Source organism: Lycium barbarum, chromosome 2 (genome assembly GCF_019175385.1).
Source record: "Lycium barbarum isolate Lr01 chromosome 2, ASM1917538v2, whole genome shotgun sequence".
NCBI lineage: Eukaryota > Viridiplantae > Streptophyta > Magnoliopsida > Solanales > Solanaceae > Lycium > Lycium barbarum.
In genome coordinates, this window is record NC_083338.1 from 128,041,315 (window position 1) to 128,055,062 (window position 13,748).

At 34.5% G+C, this 13,748-nt stretch overlaps 3 protein-coding genes across 4 annotated transcripts; 1 reads left to right on the forward strand and 2 right to left on the reverse strand.

The window, feature by feature from the left end:
* Positions 1 to 2,034, forward strand: LOC132628887 (protein neprosin-like). Its single transcript, XM_060344641.1, has 3 exons — positions 1 to 90; positions 572 to 725; positions 1,670 to 2,034. The coding sequence occupies exons 1-3, from the start codon at positions 1 to 3 to the stop codon at positions 2,032 to 2,034; spliced, it is 609 nt and encodes a 202-aa protein (XP_060200624.1).
* Positions 2,035 to 4,965: 2,931 nt separating this feature from the next.
* Positions 4,966 to 9,233, reverse strand: LOC132627166 (small ribosomal subunit protein uS8z/uS8w). Of its 2 annotated transcripts, XM_060342334.1 has the most exons (5): positions 9,076 to 9,233; positions 6,315 to 6,461; positions 6,080 to 6,240; positions 5,337 to 5,430; positions 4,966 to 5,261 (listed from the first exon to the last, which is right to left on the reverse strand). In XM_060342334.1, the coding sequence occupies exons 2-5, from the start codon at positions 6,445 to 6,447 to the stop codon at positions 5,215 to 5,217; spliced, it is 435 nt and encodes a 144-aa protein (XP_060198317.1). In that variant the 5' UTR covers positions 6,448 to 6,461; positions 9,076 to 9,233; the 3' UTR covers positions 4,966 to 5,214. The 2 variants fall into 2 exon arrangements, with proteins under 2 accessions (XP_060198317.1, XP_060198318.1); XM_060342335.1 differs by lacking the exon at positions 5,337 to 5,430 and having other exon boundaries at positions 9,076 to 9,232.
* Positions 9,234 to 10,949: 1,716 nt separating this feature from the next.
* LOC132622119 (small ribosomal subunit protein uS8z/uS8w-like) lies at positions 10,950 to 12,847 on the reverse strand. The gene is made up of 4 exons (XM_060336658.1): positions 12,726 to 12,847; positions 11,875 to 12,021; positions 11,640 to 11,800; positions 10,950 to 11,223 (listed from the first exon to the last, which is right to left on the reverse strand). The coding sequence occupies exons 2-4, from the start codon at positions 12,005 to 12,007 to the stop codon at positions 11,125 to 11,127; spliced, it is 393 nt and encodes a 130-aa protein (XP_060192641.1). The 5' UTR covers positions 12,008 to 12,021; positions 12,726 to 12,847; the 3' UTR covers positions 10,950 to 11,124.
* Between the last annotated feature and the right edge of the window lie 901 nt (positions 12,848 to 13,748).

A 13,748-nucleotide genomic window follows, 5' to 3' on the forward strand; every position in this document is an offset into this window, starting at 1 on the left:
ATGACTTTGTATAATCCACACGTTAATGGACCTGGTGCTGCTTCCATATATCTTGAAAGAGGAATCGAAAGGATACAAGCCGGGTGGATTGTAAGTCTGAAAACTATATTATATTTTTCCTTTTCCATATTAATACTATCATTTTGTTGAATATTTATTATATGAAATGAATCATATCACCCAGAATACAGAACACTTAACCTGTATAAGAATTATAGGTCTACTTTTAACAATAATATTGACCAACCCCTCACATGTCACCTTTATTTTTAAGACATACCTCTTTTTTCTGATTTAATAATTACTAGTTCAAGAGTTAAAATGAAATATTTTTTGCCATAATTCATTGTTGTAGGTACATCCAGAACTATATGGTGACGCGCGGACTCGGTTATATACATACCGGACAGTAAGTGCTTTAGGCTTTGTATTTCTCTGGAATTGATTTTTTATGTTATGTTATAGTATTATATTCTCTATAACAAAGTTTTACTATAGTAACTAAAAAGATCAGAACAAACGACTCGTTATAGAGAAGTTTGACTGTATCCATTTAACGATTTGGAATTAGGTGGATAACGGCCGGATAACAGGATGTTATAACAGTATATGTCCAGGATATGTTCATACAAACGGCGAAGTACCAATAGATTATGCTTTCCCAAAGGTCTCCTTTCCAATGTTCGACAACTACGAAGTGGGAATTAGGATCTATCTGGATGAAGGTATTATGATATGCCAGGCATTTATCAGAGATTTGTCCTTAATTATTATTCTTTTATTGGTCTAAACAGAGGGGTTGCTTCCACATTAGGGTTAAGTACTCAAATGGTTTAAATAACTGAACTAATTATTGAAATTTAAAAATCACTCAACTACTATGTTCCATTGCTCGAAAAATATATTTTTTACGGGAAATCTGGGGGCAAAAATATGGACAAGTAAGAAAGCCCTAATATTTGCATGTCCAACTTTTTATTGCTTTTTTTTTTTAATTCCTTTACTATGAAAAATACGCAAAAAAAAAAAAGATACTTTCCAGATTCTTTTTTCTTTTCTCCTAATCCAACCTTCCTCTCCCTCTTCTTCTTCGTGAAGTCAACTGGCAGCAAAGCACTTATGTTGAAAATCATTACAAGATTCATACTAAATAATTGGACAAGTAAATCTAGACCTTTTTATAATAATATTTCATTATAATAGCCAAGTTTTCTTTTGATTTAATTTTTTTTATATATTTTATGTTTGTATAACAACACTTATCTATAGCAGCAACATCAATCATTATACACTACTAGAAATAGAGGTTTTTTCCACCGACATTCAGTGAAAAATTTGTGTCATAAAACATGATATTCCCACCAAATCAGCTCATTAAGAAAACGCATCGTGGGAAACAGGTTCATTGAAACGCAGGAAAACTTTCTAATTTTTCCATGTGAAAACACTACTATTCAGGGTTTTCTCACCGACATTCAGTGAGAAATAGCCACTAAACTTTTTCCAGTCAGGAATCAATGGGAAAATAGAGTTTTTTTCTAGTAGCGTTAATAGTAGTACATTCTTTGTAAAATTTTAATCAAAAAAGCACTCTCTAATTTGGTAATACTATTATTATTTATTGGTGACTCTATAAACTAATCATGTTCCATTGGAATAACACATACAGATTACTGGCTTCAACTATGGTTTGAAACGGATGTTGGATTTTGGCCTTTCAACATTTTCAAGGAACTGAAAAATGCTGCAAATATTGCGGGATATGGAGGGGAAGTGTTCACACCAGCAGGTGAAATGGTAAGCCCTCAAATGGGAAATGGTCAATTCTTGGCTGGCCTTCAACGCTCTACTTGTCATATGCGTCAAGTTGTGTATGAAGGAGATGTTCAAGAATTTCCACCTGACCCTTCTATAGTCACAACTCATCAGTCTAGGTGTTACTATGAAGGAAGTGAGAATAATGCCTTAGATGATTACTGGGTTTATAATTTCATTTTTGGAGGTGAAGGTAATTGCACTGTTCCTCCAATATAACTCAAATTAAAAATTATGAAATGAGAACAAAACACAAAATATTTATGTAATTCTTGCAATTTCATTTTTTTTTTCGTTATTGGGATAATTATTTGGTGTCCGAACTTACTAGTCCAACTAATTCGCATTTGCGTCACGTAAAACTTTAACCGTTAGGAGTTTCTTCATTTTAACGGCTCAAATCTAAAATCTTTGATTTAGAATGAGGAAAAAGGGTCAAAAATGCCCCTCTACTTTGGGAAAAGGGTTAAAAATATCCTCCATTACAAATTTGGGTCAAAAACGCCCCTTCCGTCATTGAAATTTTCAAATATACCCCTGTCTTAACGGAAATCTCCAATATAATTCAATTTCATTTTTAAACCTGCTCCATTTAAACCCAACCAAACTAAATAAAAATTAACGCATATGGGTTACCCGCTCCTGCATCTAGTGGTTTCAGATGTAGAACTCGGAAACAAATTGATCGCATATGGGTTTTTTTTTTTTATAGTTGGGTCGAGTCCCTTAGAATGAGGGATCCCATTAATTTCACCGCACCTTTCCGTGGTAATATCATATTCTCCAAACCATAATTGGTTTAAAGTTGACTAGCTGGTTCAAAGAGTCGATCAAATGATCTTTAATCTTAAGTTAAGGGAAATAAACATAATTATATAATCTATGAGAGGTATTTACGTAATCTATCCTAATAATCTATGAGAAATCTGAAAGATCATTCAAGGTCTTTTCATCTTTGCCCATATTTGTGTTCTTCGTCTTCTGCCTTTCATGCTTTGAAGATTTATATAAATCTCAACCAGTAGCATAGCCAGAATTCTGACTAAAGATGTTCAAACTTATAAATAAACAATCTTTCTTCAATAAATAGGTGTACCGAAAAATTTACATCGAACTACATAACATTTAGATTTTCCCATTTTGCTTTGTAGTTTTTCCTGAAAGAATAATCCAAGCAATAAATTTGAACAAGTTTTGGATTTCCACTGAAAATTCTACTCAATCACTCAAATAGTAGCCAGTAGCACGACCTGAGGTTGGGATTTTGTCCAACTCAAGTTATATACCTGTATATAACTTTCACTTTTGTAAATAAAATCTTTAATTACCAAAAAAATCACTCAAAAAAACCCAATAGAAGAATCACCAGGCACGAACAAAGAAAAAAAGGCTGAAAGCTAACGAAAAGAATAAAATAAGAAACACGGAAGAACAAATCAGGCAACCATTTTCGGTAGGTTGGTGGAAACGATGAGGTTTTCAACAGACATCTTCAAATTATTAAAAATAAAATCAAACGACCTTCGTTTAAATATGATTAATAAAGCTATCCGCGCTTCGCACGATATGAAAAACATATTTTTACAAATTTAGTTGAGATATTTTCAGGTGCGTACATATAAAAATTAATAGTAATACACTATATGCAAGAAATCACAAATATAATTATTTTTATTAAAATTTACATTGAACTGCATTTTTCATTATCAGATTTTTTTATAAGAAAAATCACTCTTATAAATGTGTCTGGTAGGGTTTTATACATAATTATATTTATCTATTTATATAAACAATTAATTTATTTATGCTTTTTTCCTTCCATAAGTTAACAAATATTTAAAGAGTGTTGGTGTAATTTGACATTTTCAAAAAGATATTAGTAAATCTTTCTATGATATTTTAAGACTAAAAGGAAAAGAAAAGAATTAGGGATGTGTTAACAATTTGGCAGCATAAATTGCCTTTGACTTGATAGAGAACCGATTTGACGAACCAATCTCGTAAAGAGCCTATGTTTTAATTAAAAAAATGAAGGGAATAGTTTAGTACTTCATGTATTCGAATTTCTTTCAGTATTCTTTACAGGCTTATGGCTTTGATTAGCCTAGTAAGTATTAAATACGCTTACATATTTCAGCTTTTGATCATATTATATTGTTACTTTTTAGTAAATTTAGCAAATCTAATAAATAGTAACAAAAGAGAGAACTCGGGGTTCACCCAATGAGTAATTTAGGCTGGGTGTTAACACGTCCTACCCCCATTTAGGGGTGTCACACGGTCTCACGTTAAAATTAAACGTAATAATCAACCAAGGAGGAACAATGATAATGGATATACATTTGTTGGATTTGATGATCAAGGTTTACAGCATTTAACTTATTGTACCGTAAAATTATTGATTCGGATTTACTATCTGTTGAAATCGGATTTCACATACAATATTTTAACTTTTGTGTCTACTTTATATAAAGATCTATGAGGTCATGGAAGGTGTAATTTATTGCTCGTGGAAAGTTGTACAGTGCATTTTCAATCGGAATGGTATAACTAGTCACTCAAAGTCAGAGATGCCAATATACTACAATACGATTTTGTGGAAATCTTTGTGAACAAAAATTTTATTATGACCTGCATATAAATGAAAACATACAAGAGTTGGGACAGCATCAATGAGCATATACGTTTGTAATTAGGGTGGCTAATTCATCATTTGGCGTGGTCAAGATGTTCCGTCTGATGGTGATCCATACTACAATTTTCTTTTTCTTCACGTAGACCGGAACAATTTTGAATGTCTGATAAATCAAGCTTTATGTAATCTACATCTCCTACTTAGCATAAAACAGAACAATTGGATTAAACTTCTTGACAGGTAGTTTGTGTGGGCTTTAAATCCTCTCTTGTAGTCATTTCATAACATTCTAGGTTCCGAGAAATATATTGGCTTAAGTATAAAAAGAGTGACTCACATCTACATACTGGAAAGGTGAGATAAAAGGTTATACTAGAGAATGTATTCGAAGTGTATCAGTTGCTTTACTGACTCGGCCTTTTCTAATCTCAGAGATGTATTAGAAATGTATCTTAGAAGATAACTTCAAGAGCCATTCAACTGGCATCTCCACATTAAACGCACAAAAATGCATGTTGCCTGCAAACTTGAATGCCATTAGACATAGCGCATAAAGCTTACAACAAATGCAACAGGCACCAACATTGTTTGACAACAAATCTCATAATTGTCTCCAAATGTTCAATAAAATCCCTACTTATAAAGAGCAGCTATTTCGCTGTAAAAGGCCGATAGCAAAACTGAAGTTTACATCCTTGTCAACGTAACAAACTCAATAAAAGAAACCAAGAACTTTTCCACCAACATTCTTTCTCCGAGCCTCCTCATGGTCCATGATCCCAGCAGAGGTAGTCAGCACAATGTACCCAAACTGCAAGTTCAAACAAATAATGTAAAGATCAAAACATAAAAACAGATAATATACAGAATATAACTGACTAATAACTAAGACTTCTACTCCATCTGTGAGAGCAGACCAAATCTATAATCTCAATTGCTTGGTAATAAACTACATATGGAGCTTCAAATCCACAATACAACTGTTCAAATAAAACATCAAAGAAACACACTTCTCGTGAATTCACAAAAAAAGGCAAAACTCTGCTAGCCAAAGGCATAGGTCATAAGATTTGCTCCTTTGCATAGGCAGGAGTCCCTCCTTTATGGGGGCATAACCTGTTTACATAACCATTACAGAAGCTTGCCCAATTAGCCAAGTCATAGCTTAAGATGAACAAAAATTTAGCAAGGCGGTTAGATGAACAAAAAATTTTATTATGACCTGCCACTAATTGTTTGCTTTTTTTCCTTCATCATCTCGTAACCAGGTTTCAAGTTCAAATTATCTCCAAATTTGAAGTCAACCGTTCTCAATGAAAACAAAAGGAACAGCGGTTTTTGAAACAGACAAAGCCAAAACGTAATGGAGAACTATTTCTCTACTTTAGGAATGAAATACCAATGAACTTCAACAAAAACCGTAGAATACCCAAACCAAAATAAAACACCACAATTGTTCTTCAATAACCTTCAAACCCGTGATGAGAAAATCAGAAAAATAAGAAAAGAAAAAAACATTCACCCCGACTATCATTTCGGAAGCTAGAAGCAAGGCCAAAATTTGGAGATGATCAGAAACGGAGTTCCATATATTGATCAAGGGAACAAATTGAATATTAATTACTATACCTGTCGGGAAGGGAGCAATCTAGCAGTCCATCCTTCAATCTCCTTGACTCCAACATCAAAGCGAGGACTAATAACACCGCACTTGTTTAGCCTTCCGTTCAGTTCAACAACAATCTTTCCTGACCTATGATCATCAACGTACTCAAATTCTCCGATGTAACCTACACAAGGATACCATGAGTATGAACATGAGAGGGTGATGTTATAAGTACAGAAAGTTAAAGAGCTAACATACCATGCTTCTGCATGACAATGAGGAACTTGATGATGACTTTTGAGGAAGGTCTAATCATGACTTGACGCTTTCCCCTCTTTTCAGCATTGTACATGCTCTTGAGAGCATCATTCAGCACGCTAACTCTGACCATCCTTTCTTATCAAACTGTATCCAATATATGCAATAATCAGATGCACGAAAAAGTGACCACAGGAATAGCTCCAAAAACCCAGCAAAAAGAATCAAATTTGTAGCAGTATGTAGCTGATATCTTTAAAATATCACTAGTTATTATCAGCATAAAATCACAGGTAATAGCGACTATAGAGTAGAAGCAGAACCGCAAACTGCAGAAACCATGATAACGAATAGGCTAAAGTCATAAGCGGCCCCCTAAACTTTTCCGCATTTTTCATTTTGACACCTCAACAGACCCTTTTCACTATTTATTTATTTTTTAAAAACTTTTTCTAATTTCTATAATAATAGAGATCTAAAGTCCAGATGTAGCTCAATAAGTATTAAATAATTATTGGGCAACGATGGACACTTTGAAGAGAGACCAAAATCATAGCTGAGAAACCCAGCTAACATTTTTACTCTCCTCCCCTTTGTTTTCCAGACATGTAACGGTGTCCACCAATTGGCATATGGTGGACACCTGACTATATGTCTGGCATAGACCCTTTTCCCTATTAGACACACTAATATTAACGAATGTGTACATATTGAACACCAAATGACAACTAGTTTAAAAAATGTTATGCGTGTAACTCACACTCGGATTTCCTGGAAAAGCCACAAAAAGAAACATGGCATGTGGCACATGGGCCCAAAATAATTATAAAAATTAATCAGCAAAAAGAAGAAAAAGGAAAAGTCGTTTTAACCCTTTTCTTTTCCATCTTATACTAAACTATGGGGATTTAGTTAATATATATAGTGAAATAAATTGTGAAGCATAGTATGTAACTTAGCGGAGTGGTGATGTTTGCTCCGAGGTGGCCGGAAATGGATGGATCGACTTCAGCCAACTTTTAACCCCGCTGCCCGGGAATCTTCTTTCTTTGTGCAGATTCAAGTGATAGAAAATTGTTTTTCGCAATGTCCAATCAGATGAACGGAGATGGTGGTGATCGGGTGATCCGATGGTGCCAGAAAGGCAGCAAAGTTTAAAAGAAGAAACCGAAAAAAATTATTTGGTTCAGAAATCAATTTCTTTTGTAAAGGATGAAAAGAAACAAGAAAGCAAAAGAAAAACAAAAAAGAGGACAAGGAGAAAAGAATGCAAAAATGTTTGGGAAACTGCCGAACTAGATCGAAGAATACGACTGGTTTATTTGGGGGGTTGCTTTTTCCACTTTTTTTTTTTTTGGTTTAGAAATCTTTTTTCCCAAACATGATTAAAAAGTTCTTTTTAATTTATTTCATTATAGTCATATGTCAATTAAAGAAAAAAGATATGAGTTTTTCAGAAAAAAATTATTTTGGAGACAACAAAAGTGAGAAACACCTTTTTGTTATACCAGCATTTTGTGTTTAATAGGTACATTTTTTGAAAAGTTTAGGTGATTAATAGGCAGTAATCCTAATGATGTGTCAAAATGAAAAATGCGGACAACTTTAGGGGGACGGCTTATGACTTTAGTCTGACTAATATAACCATGGTCTAGAATTCAAGATGACAACACAAGAATAACAAATATGCAGCTACACAAACACCGTTAATACCATCTGACCACATGAACTCCATCAACAAAGCTTCCTTTATCAAAGAATAAGAAACAAAATCCACCTACACAGAGCATCATATCTATTTGCTTCAAGCACAATAACCCATTCTCTATTGCCTCTTGTACTAATGTTGCAGAAAGGAATTTGAGAAGATTCTAGAAAAAAACCAAGCGAAGCTAAAGCTACACTAAAGAGAGCTAAATGTTGATTGTCATAGATAAAGTGCCAGACGGGTTACAAGGCTGAAAGATGAAGTCCTAGCTAGCTCATGGGATCTAAAAGAACTAGTACGAGGGAAATTGGGCTAACTACATAAATAAAGAAACAAGATTAAGGGGTTCAAGTACAAGAACAACTGATGAAACTTGTGTACTCCTTCCGTACCCCAACAGATGTGAACTACATTAATTGCACTAGGTACAACCATTGCAAGCATCAGCTCATCTTTCATACTAAGGGTGTGTTTGGTATGATGGAAAACAAGTGAATTTCTAGTGTTTTTGTACGTAAGCAAGAAAATATTATCCCAAAAATAGTTATGTGTAATCTAGCAAAACATTATAAGGTGGAATGGGATGGAGGCGTTGGGTGGGTAGGGAGGAGACAATGAACTTGAGAGTCGGGACTTGTTTTACTATAGAAAATGTTTTCCGAAACATTTCAACCAACCAAACATGGGGAAATTGGAAAACATTTTCCCACCATACCAAACACACCCTTAAGCTCCTAAATTCAGTCTGCATCATTTACTCCCAAATTCCTACTTTTACTCTAATCCCTGCTAAAACTAATCATCCCTTGCCTAAATTTTACCACAAATACAACTACCAACAACCATAAAACATCAAAGGGTGAGAACCCAAACAAATTTCAACGATAACTCCAAGAAGAAAATATGAAAACCTACTTTTTCCATCATGGATCAAAAATGAAGAGATTAAAAACCTTTACATCTCAGCAAAAAACATCTAGGATTGTCAGAAAAAAGTCACATTTTTGCTTGACGAATCCATACAGAAACAAAAATAGCAAAGAAGGCACTTACAATTTGAGATTTTTTGCTGCAAAAAGAGCGAGGCGAAAAAAGAAGATTAGGGACTCGTTTTACTAGGGTTTTGTTAAAATGAAATTACGCTTGGGCCAAAATTGATCTTTTAAGATGGCCCAAAATATTTAAGGGAAAATATACTTTCACAAATGGCCCAATATGTTTTGGATTTGTAAAAATGGAAAAGGATAAAATGCACAGCATACTGAAAATGATTTAAATTCATCTTTTTGAGCGGATTGTGCTTCTTCTGGGGTGGTCTTTAATTTTTTTCCCTTCACCTAATACTCCGAGATTCTGGATTCAATCCCAGCTCAGTAAAAAAAAGAGAAATTTCGCAAGGCGGAGGTTTTGATTCGCAAGGCAGAATTTTCCCTTCAAAATTGCCCAATAAGGGCACTCCTAAGAATTGCCCATTTAAATTTGTAATTCTTCTATCTATTGGACTGCAATTGAGCTTAATGTTAAATTTTGGATTAAAAATGCAAAAAATTGTGTGGATTTCCCTTCATACGGACTGGTCTTTAATTTTTGTCCCTCAATTCCCTGGTCTCCATACTTTTCATTTCATGAAAATTTGTGGGCTAAAGTACCCTTTTCGCACCAGAGATTCTAGATTCGATCCTCAGCAAAGTCGAAAATAATAATAATTTCACAAGGCATAGGTTTCTATGAACCTATGCCTATTCCGGCGAAGTCACATAGAACCTATGCCTTGTCCGGCAAAGGTTCGTGGAAATGAAATTCTGCCTTAATTTCGCAACTATGCCTATAGGCATAGGTTCTATGTAGTTTCATAGAAATCTTTGTCGTGTCCGGCATAGTTTCTATGTAACTACATGGCAAATAGGCATAGCTATGAACTTATGCCTTGCGATTTTTTTTTATTTTTATTGAGCGGAGTTTCGTCGGCTATCTTTCTAAGCAAAGGGAAAAATTAAAGACCAGCAATTTGAGGGGCAAAAATTAAAGACCACCACCTTTGAAGGACAATCGTGCAAATCGTCCTTAAATGTCCCTCCTTCCTCCTATTGGGTCCCGATTGCCTTTACCGTTTAAATGTCCCGTTTTTTCACTTGAATTATGACATACTATGTGAAACTTTAATTAAATAGGTGGTAATGTCGTACTCATATATAGGTCCATCAGGAATGGAAGACATTTTTAGCCTGAGATCTAATGTTAAAGGCAATTCTGATCCAATAAATGAAAAGAGGGCAAACTTAAATCATTTTCAATACGCGAGGAGCACTTGTACACTTTTCCAAAATAAACTAATTATAGAAATTCGGCCAAACAAGATGTTAGCCCTTTATATAATGACCTATGAGGTCATGGAAGATGTAATTTATTGCTCGTGGAAAGGTGTATGGTGCATTTTTCAACCGGAATTGTATAACTAGCCACTGCAAGATACAAATTTAACTTGGACATTACAATATGATTTTGTGGTCGGCATCTTTGTTAACGAAAACATGATGTAACCTGCACATAAATGAAAACAATGCAAGGGTTGAGACAACATTAATGAGCATATATGCATGTAATTAAGGCGGCTTATTCACCATTTGGAGCGTCAACTTGTTCTGATTGTCGATCCATACCTTTTTTTTTCGCTCTTCATCTAGACCTGTACAATATATTGAATTGAGCATAAAAAGAGAGGTTCACATCTCCACAGCTGTATCTGCTACATACTGGAAACTATGGGACAAAAGATTATGCTAGAGAATTTGGAGTGTATCAATTACTTTACCGACTCGCCTTTTAACCTCTCGGACTATGTATTAGAAATGTAGCTTAGAAGACGAACTAAAGAGCTACTCAACAGGCATCTCCACATTAAAAGCACAAAAATGCGCATTGCCTGCAAACGGCACAAAGCTTACAACAAAGGCAGTAGGCACCAGACATAGTTTGACAGCAAACACTGATAATTGTCTCCAAAATGTTCAATAAAATCCCTACTTAAAAATAAGAGTAGCTATTTTACTGTAAAAAGAAGACAGCAAAACTGAAGTTATCATCCTTGTCAGCATAACAAACTCAATAAAAGAAACCAAGAACTTTTCCACCAACATTCTTTCTCCGAGCCTCCTCGTGGTCCATGATACCAACAGATGTAGTCAGCACAATGTACCCAAACTGCATGTTCAAACATACATGTAAAGAAACAAAATAAATATACAGAAACACACTTCTCGTGAATAATCGCACAGAACAAAAGCAGAACTCTGCTAGCCAAGGGATAGGTTATATAAGATATGCTCCTTTGGATAGGCAGGAGTCCCTCCTTTATTAGGGCTCGCTTTGTTTGCAAATGCTTGCCCAATTAGCCAAGAATTGTCTTAGCTTAAGATGAACGGAAATCTAGCAAGGCAACACGTGATGGAATAAAAAAAAAGTAAAGACAACTTTAGAAAGATGTCGAATTCACAAGCTAATATGTGCATGACACACACTCATCCCCACAAACTTTTAGGACTGCTAAAAGCACAGAGGCCTTAATTTGGAGATGACAGAAAAAGAGTTCCATAAATTGATCAAAAACAAATTGAAACCTGTCGGGAAGGGAGCAATCTAGCAATCCATCCTTCAATCTCCTTAACTCCAACCTCAAAGCGAGGACTAATAACACCACACTTGTTTAACCTTCCATTCAGTTCAACAACAATCTTTCCTGACCTATGATCGTCAACGTACTCGAATTCTCCAATGTAACCTACACATGGATACCATGGATAAGAACGTGACATATTGATGCAATCAGTGCATAAAGTTAAAGAACTAACATACCATGCTTCTGCATGACAATGAGGAACTTGATGATGACTTTTGAGGAAGGTCTAATCATGACCTGACGCTTTCCCCTCTTTTCAGCGTTGTACATGCTCTTGAGAGCATCATTCAGCACGCTAACTCTAACCATTTCTCCTTATCAGGCTATATCCCATATACGAAATAATCAGATGCACCTTCTAAAAAGTGACAACGGGAACAACTCCCAATAACTTTAAAAAAATATATCAAGCTGGAGGAAAATCCTCCCACTAGTTATCGGCATAAAATCACAGGTCCAAATTGGAAACTATAAAGCAGAAACAGACAGGCAAATTGTAGAAAATATAAGAACCAATTAAATCCGGGTGAGGCTTCAAGTGAAGACAATATAATAATAAGCAATACACACGAACAAAATCCACATGGACACACCTACAGAACATCAGATGTCTTTGCTTCAAACACCAAATACTATTCAATTGCCTTTACTCCCAAACTTCCAACATATATATAAGTTCCTTGGACAAATTTTATTATTGGTACAACTCCTATGAACCCTTGAAAAGCATAACATAGCATAACATAAAAGCCACGCCAAATTCAATCTTAACCTCCAAGAAGATAGTATCAAATCTCTCCAACATGGGTCGCTATAGAAAAAAACAATCAAAAACTCGTTATATCTCGGCAAAAGTAATCTAGGGTTTTCCGGAAATTTCACATTTTTGATACAGCAAACCAGATGGAAGTAGTAAAGGAATGGGAGTAAACATAGGTTATAAGTCAATTGAGTAAAAATCATTTTAAAAAGGCTAAAATTTTGTTTCTTAGCTAAAGGCATCTGAAGGAGGTGAGAAAACATGCACCTTAAAATTTGATTCCTCGAGAGGAAGATAACACAAGATCTAGTTAGCCATTGTGTAAAAGTGAGGAGCACAAAGGTGGATTGTTGGATTGAGGGCCTAATTTAGCTTCATCATTGGATTTATTTGTAAAAGACATATGGTTTAGGTTTTGTTGTTCTCAACAACCAGAAGGCAGTTCGACTTTGGCCAGGATCCAATCCTTTCACATGGACCAAAATGTCATTTGGTTTATTAAATTAAATATATATGAAAAACAAAAAAAAAGGTTAATTGACAGTTATACATGTATAAAAGCTAATCTTACCTTAAAAAGTAAACACAAACAGTCAAGAACTTTATATAACTAGGCTTCCCAAATTAAACTATATCATTAATAACAATTTCTGATATACTCTAGTTGTAATAGATCATATGATTAAAAAGTCATTACCATAATAGAGTCACAACTCACAAATATATAATTTATATTACAATAATAATACAAAACTAACTTCATGCACTTATTCTAAATCCACCAACTAAAACAACATGCAAACGTGGAAAGGGGGTCCAAGAAAACATGATTAACAGTATTGAAACAATGGAATCCCAAATATCCATCAAGAACAAACAAAATTACAATCTCTGTACACAAACATATGAGACACAACAAGATAGGTGTTTACGTTCTTCACAATTTTCTTTTGGTTATTTCCAGTTTGTAAGAATATAATATTATTTCAGTTTTTTTTCCTTTCCTTCATAACATGACGAGATTAATTAAAATACGTGCTTCAGACACAAAAAGGAAGTAAACGGAAATGAGCCTCGCAACTCTAATTTAAAGCATCCCATCAGCTAATTCTAAACATCTTTTATTATCAAAATGTATCCAATATATGCAATAATTAGGTACACCTTCTAAAAACACACAACACGAATAGCTCCAAAAACCCAACCAAAAAAAAAATCATATCTGTAAGAACATATAACTGACTTCCGCAAAACAACTAGTTATCAGGATAAAATCACATGTATTAGTAA

Bases quoted from the DNA above. Each gene is read 5' to 3' on its own strand.
- LOC132628887 (XM_060344641.1), top strand. From the start codon at position 1: ATGACTTTGTATAATCCACACGTTAATGGACCTGGTGCTGCTTCCATA. The intron at 91-571 runs GTAAGTCTGAAA...ATTTGGAATTAG, and splicing joins GGATACAAGCCGGGTGGATT to GTGGATAACGGCCGGATAAC. The intron at 726-1,669 runs GTATTATGATAT...TAACACATACAG, and splicing joins TAGGATCTATCTGGATGAAG to ATTACTGGCTTCAACTATGG.
- LOC132627166 (XM_060342334.1), bottom strand. From the start codon at position 6,447: ATGGTCAGAGTTAGCGTGCTGAATGATGCTCTCAAGAGCATGTACAAT. The intron at 5,431-6,079 runs GTATAGTAATTA...TTATTTGAACAG, and splicing joins GATTGCTCCCTTCCCGACAG to TTGTATTGTGGATTTGAAGC. The intron at 5,262-5,336 runs GTTATTAGTCAG...TTGAACTTGCAG, and splicing joins CAGATGGAGTAGAAGTCTTA to TTTGGGTACATTGTGCTGAC.
- LOC132622119 (XM_060336658.1), bottom strand. From the start codon at position 12,007: ATGGTTAGAGTTAGCGTGCTGAATGATGCTCTCAAGAGCATGTACAAC. The intron at 11,801-11,874 runs GTATGTTAGTTC...ATCCATGTGTAG, and splicing joins CATTGTCATGCAGAAGCATG to GTTACATTGGAGAATTCGAG. The intron at 11,224-11,639 runs GTTTCAATTTGT...TTGAACATGCAG, and splicing joins GATTGCTCCCTTCCCGACAG to TTTGGGTACATTGTGCTGAC.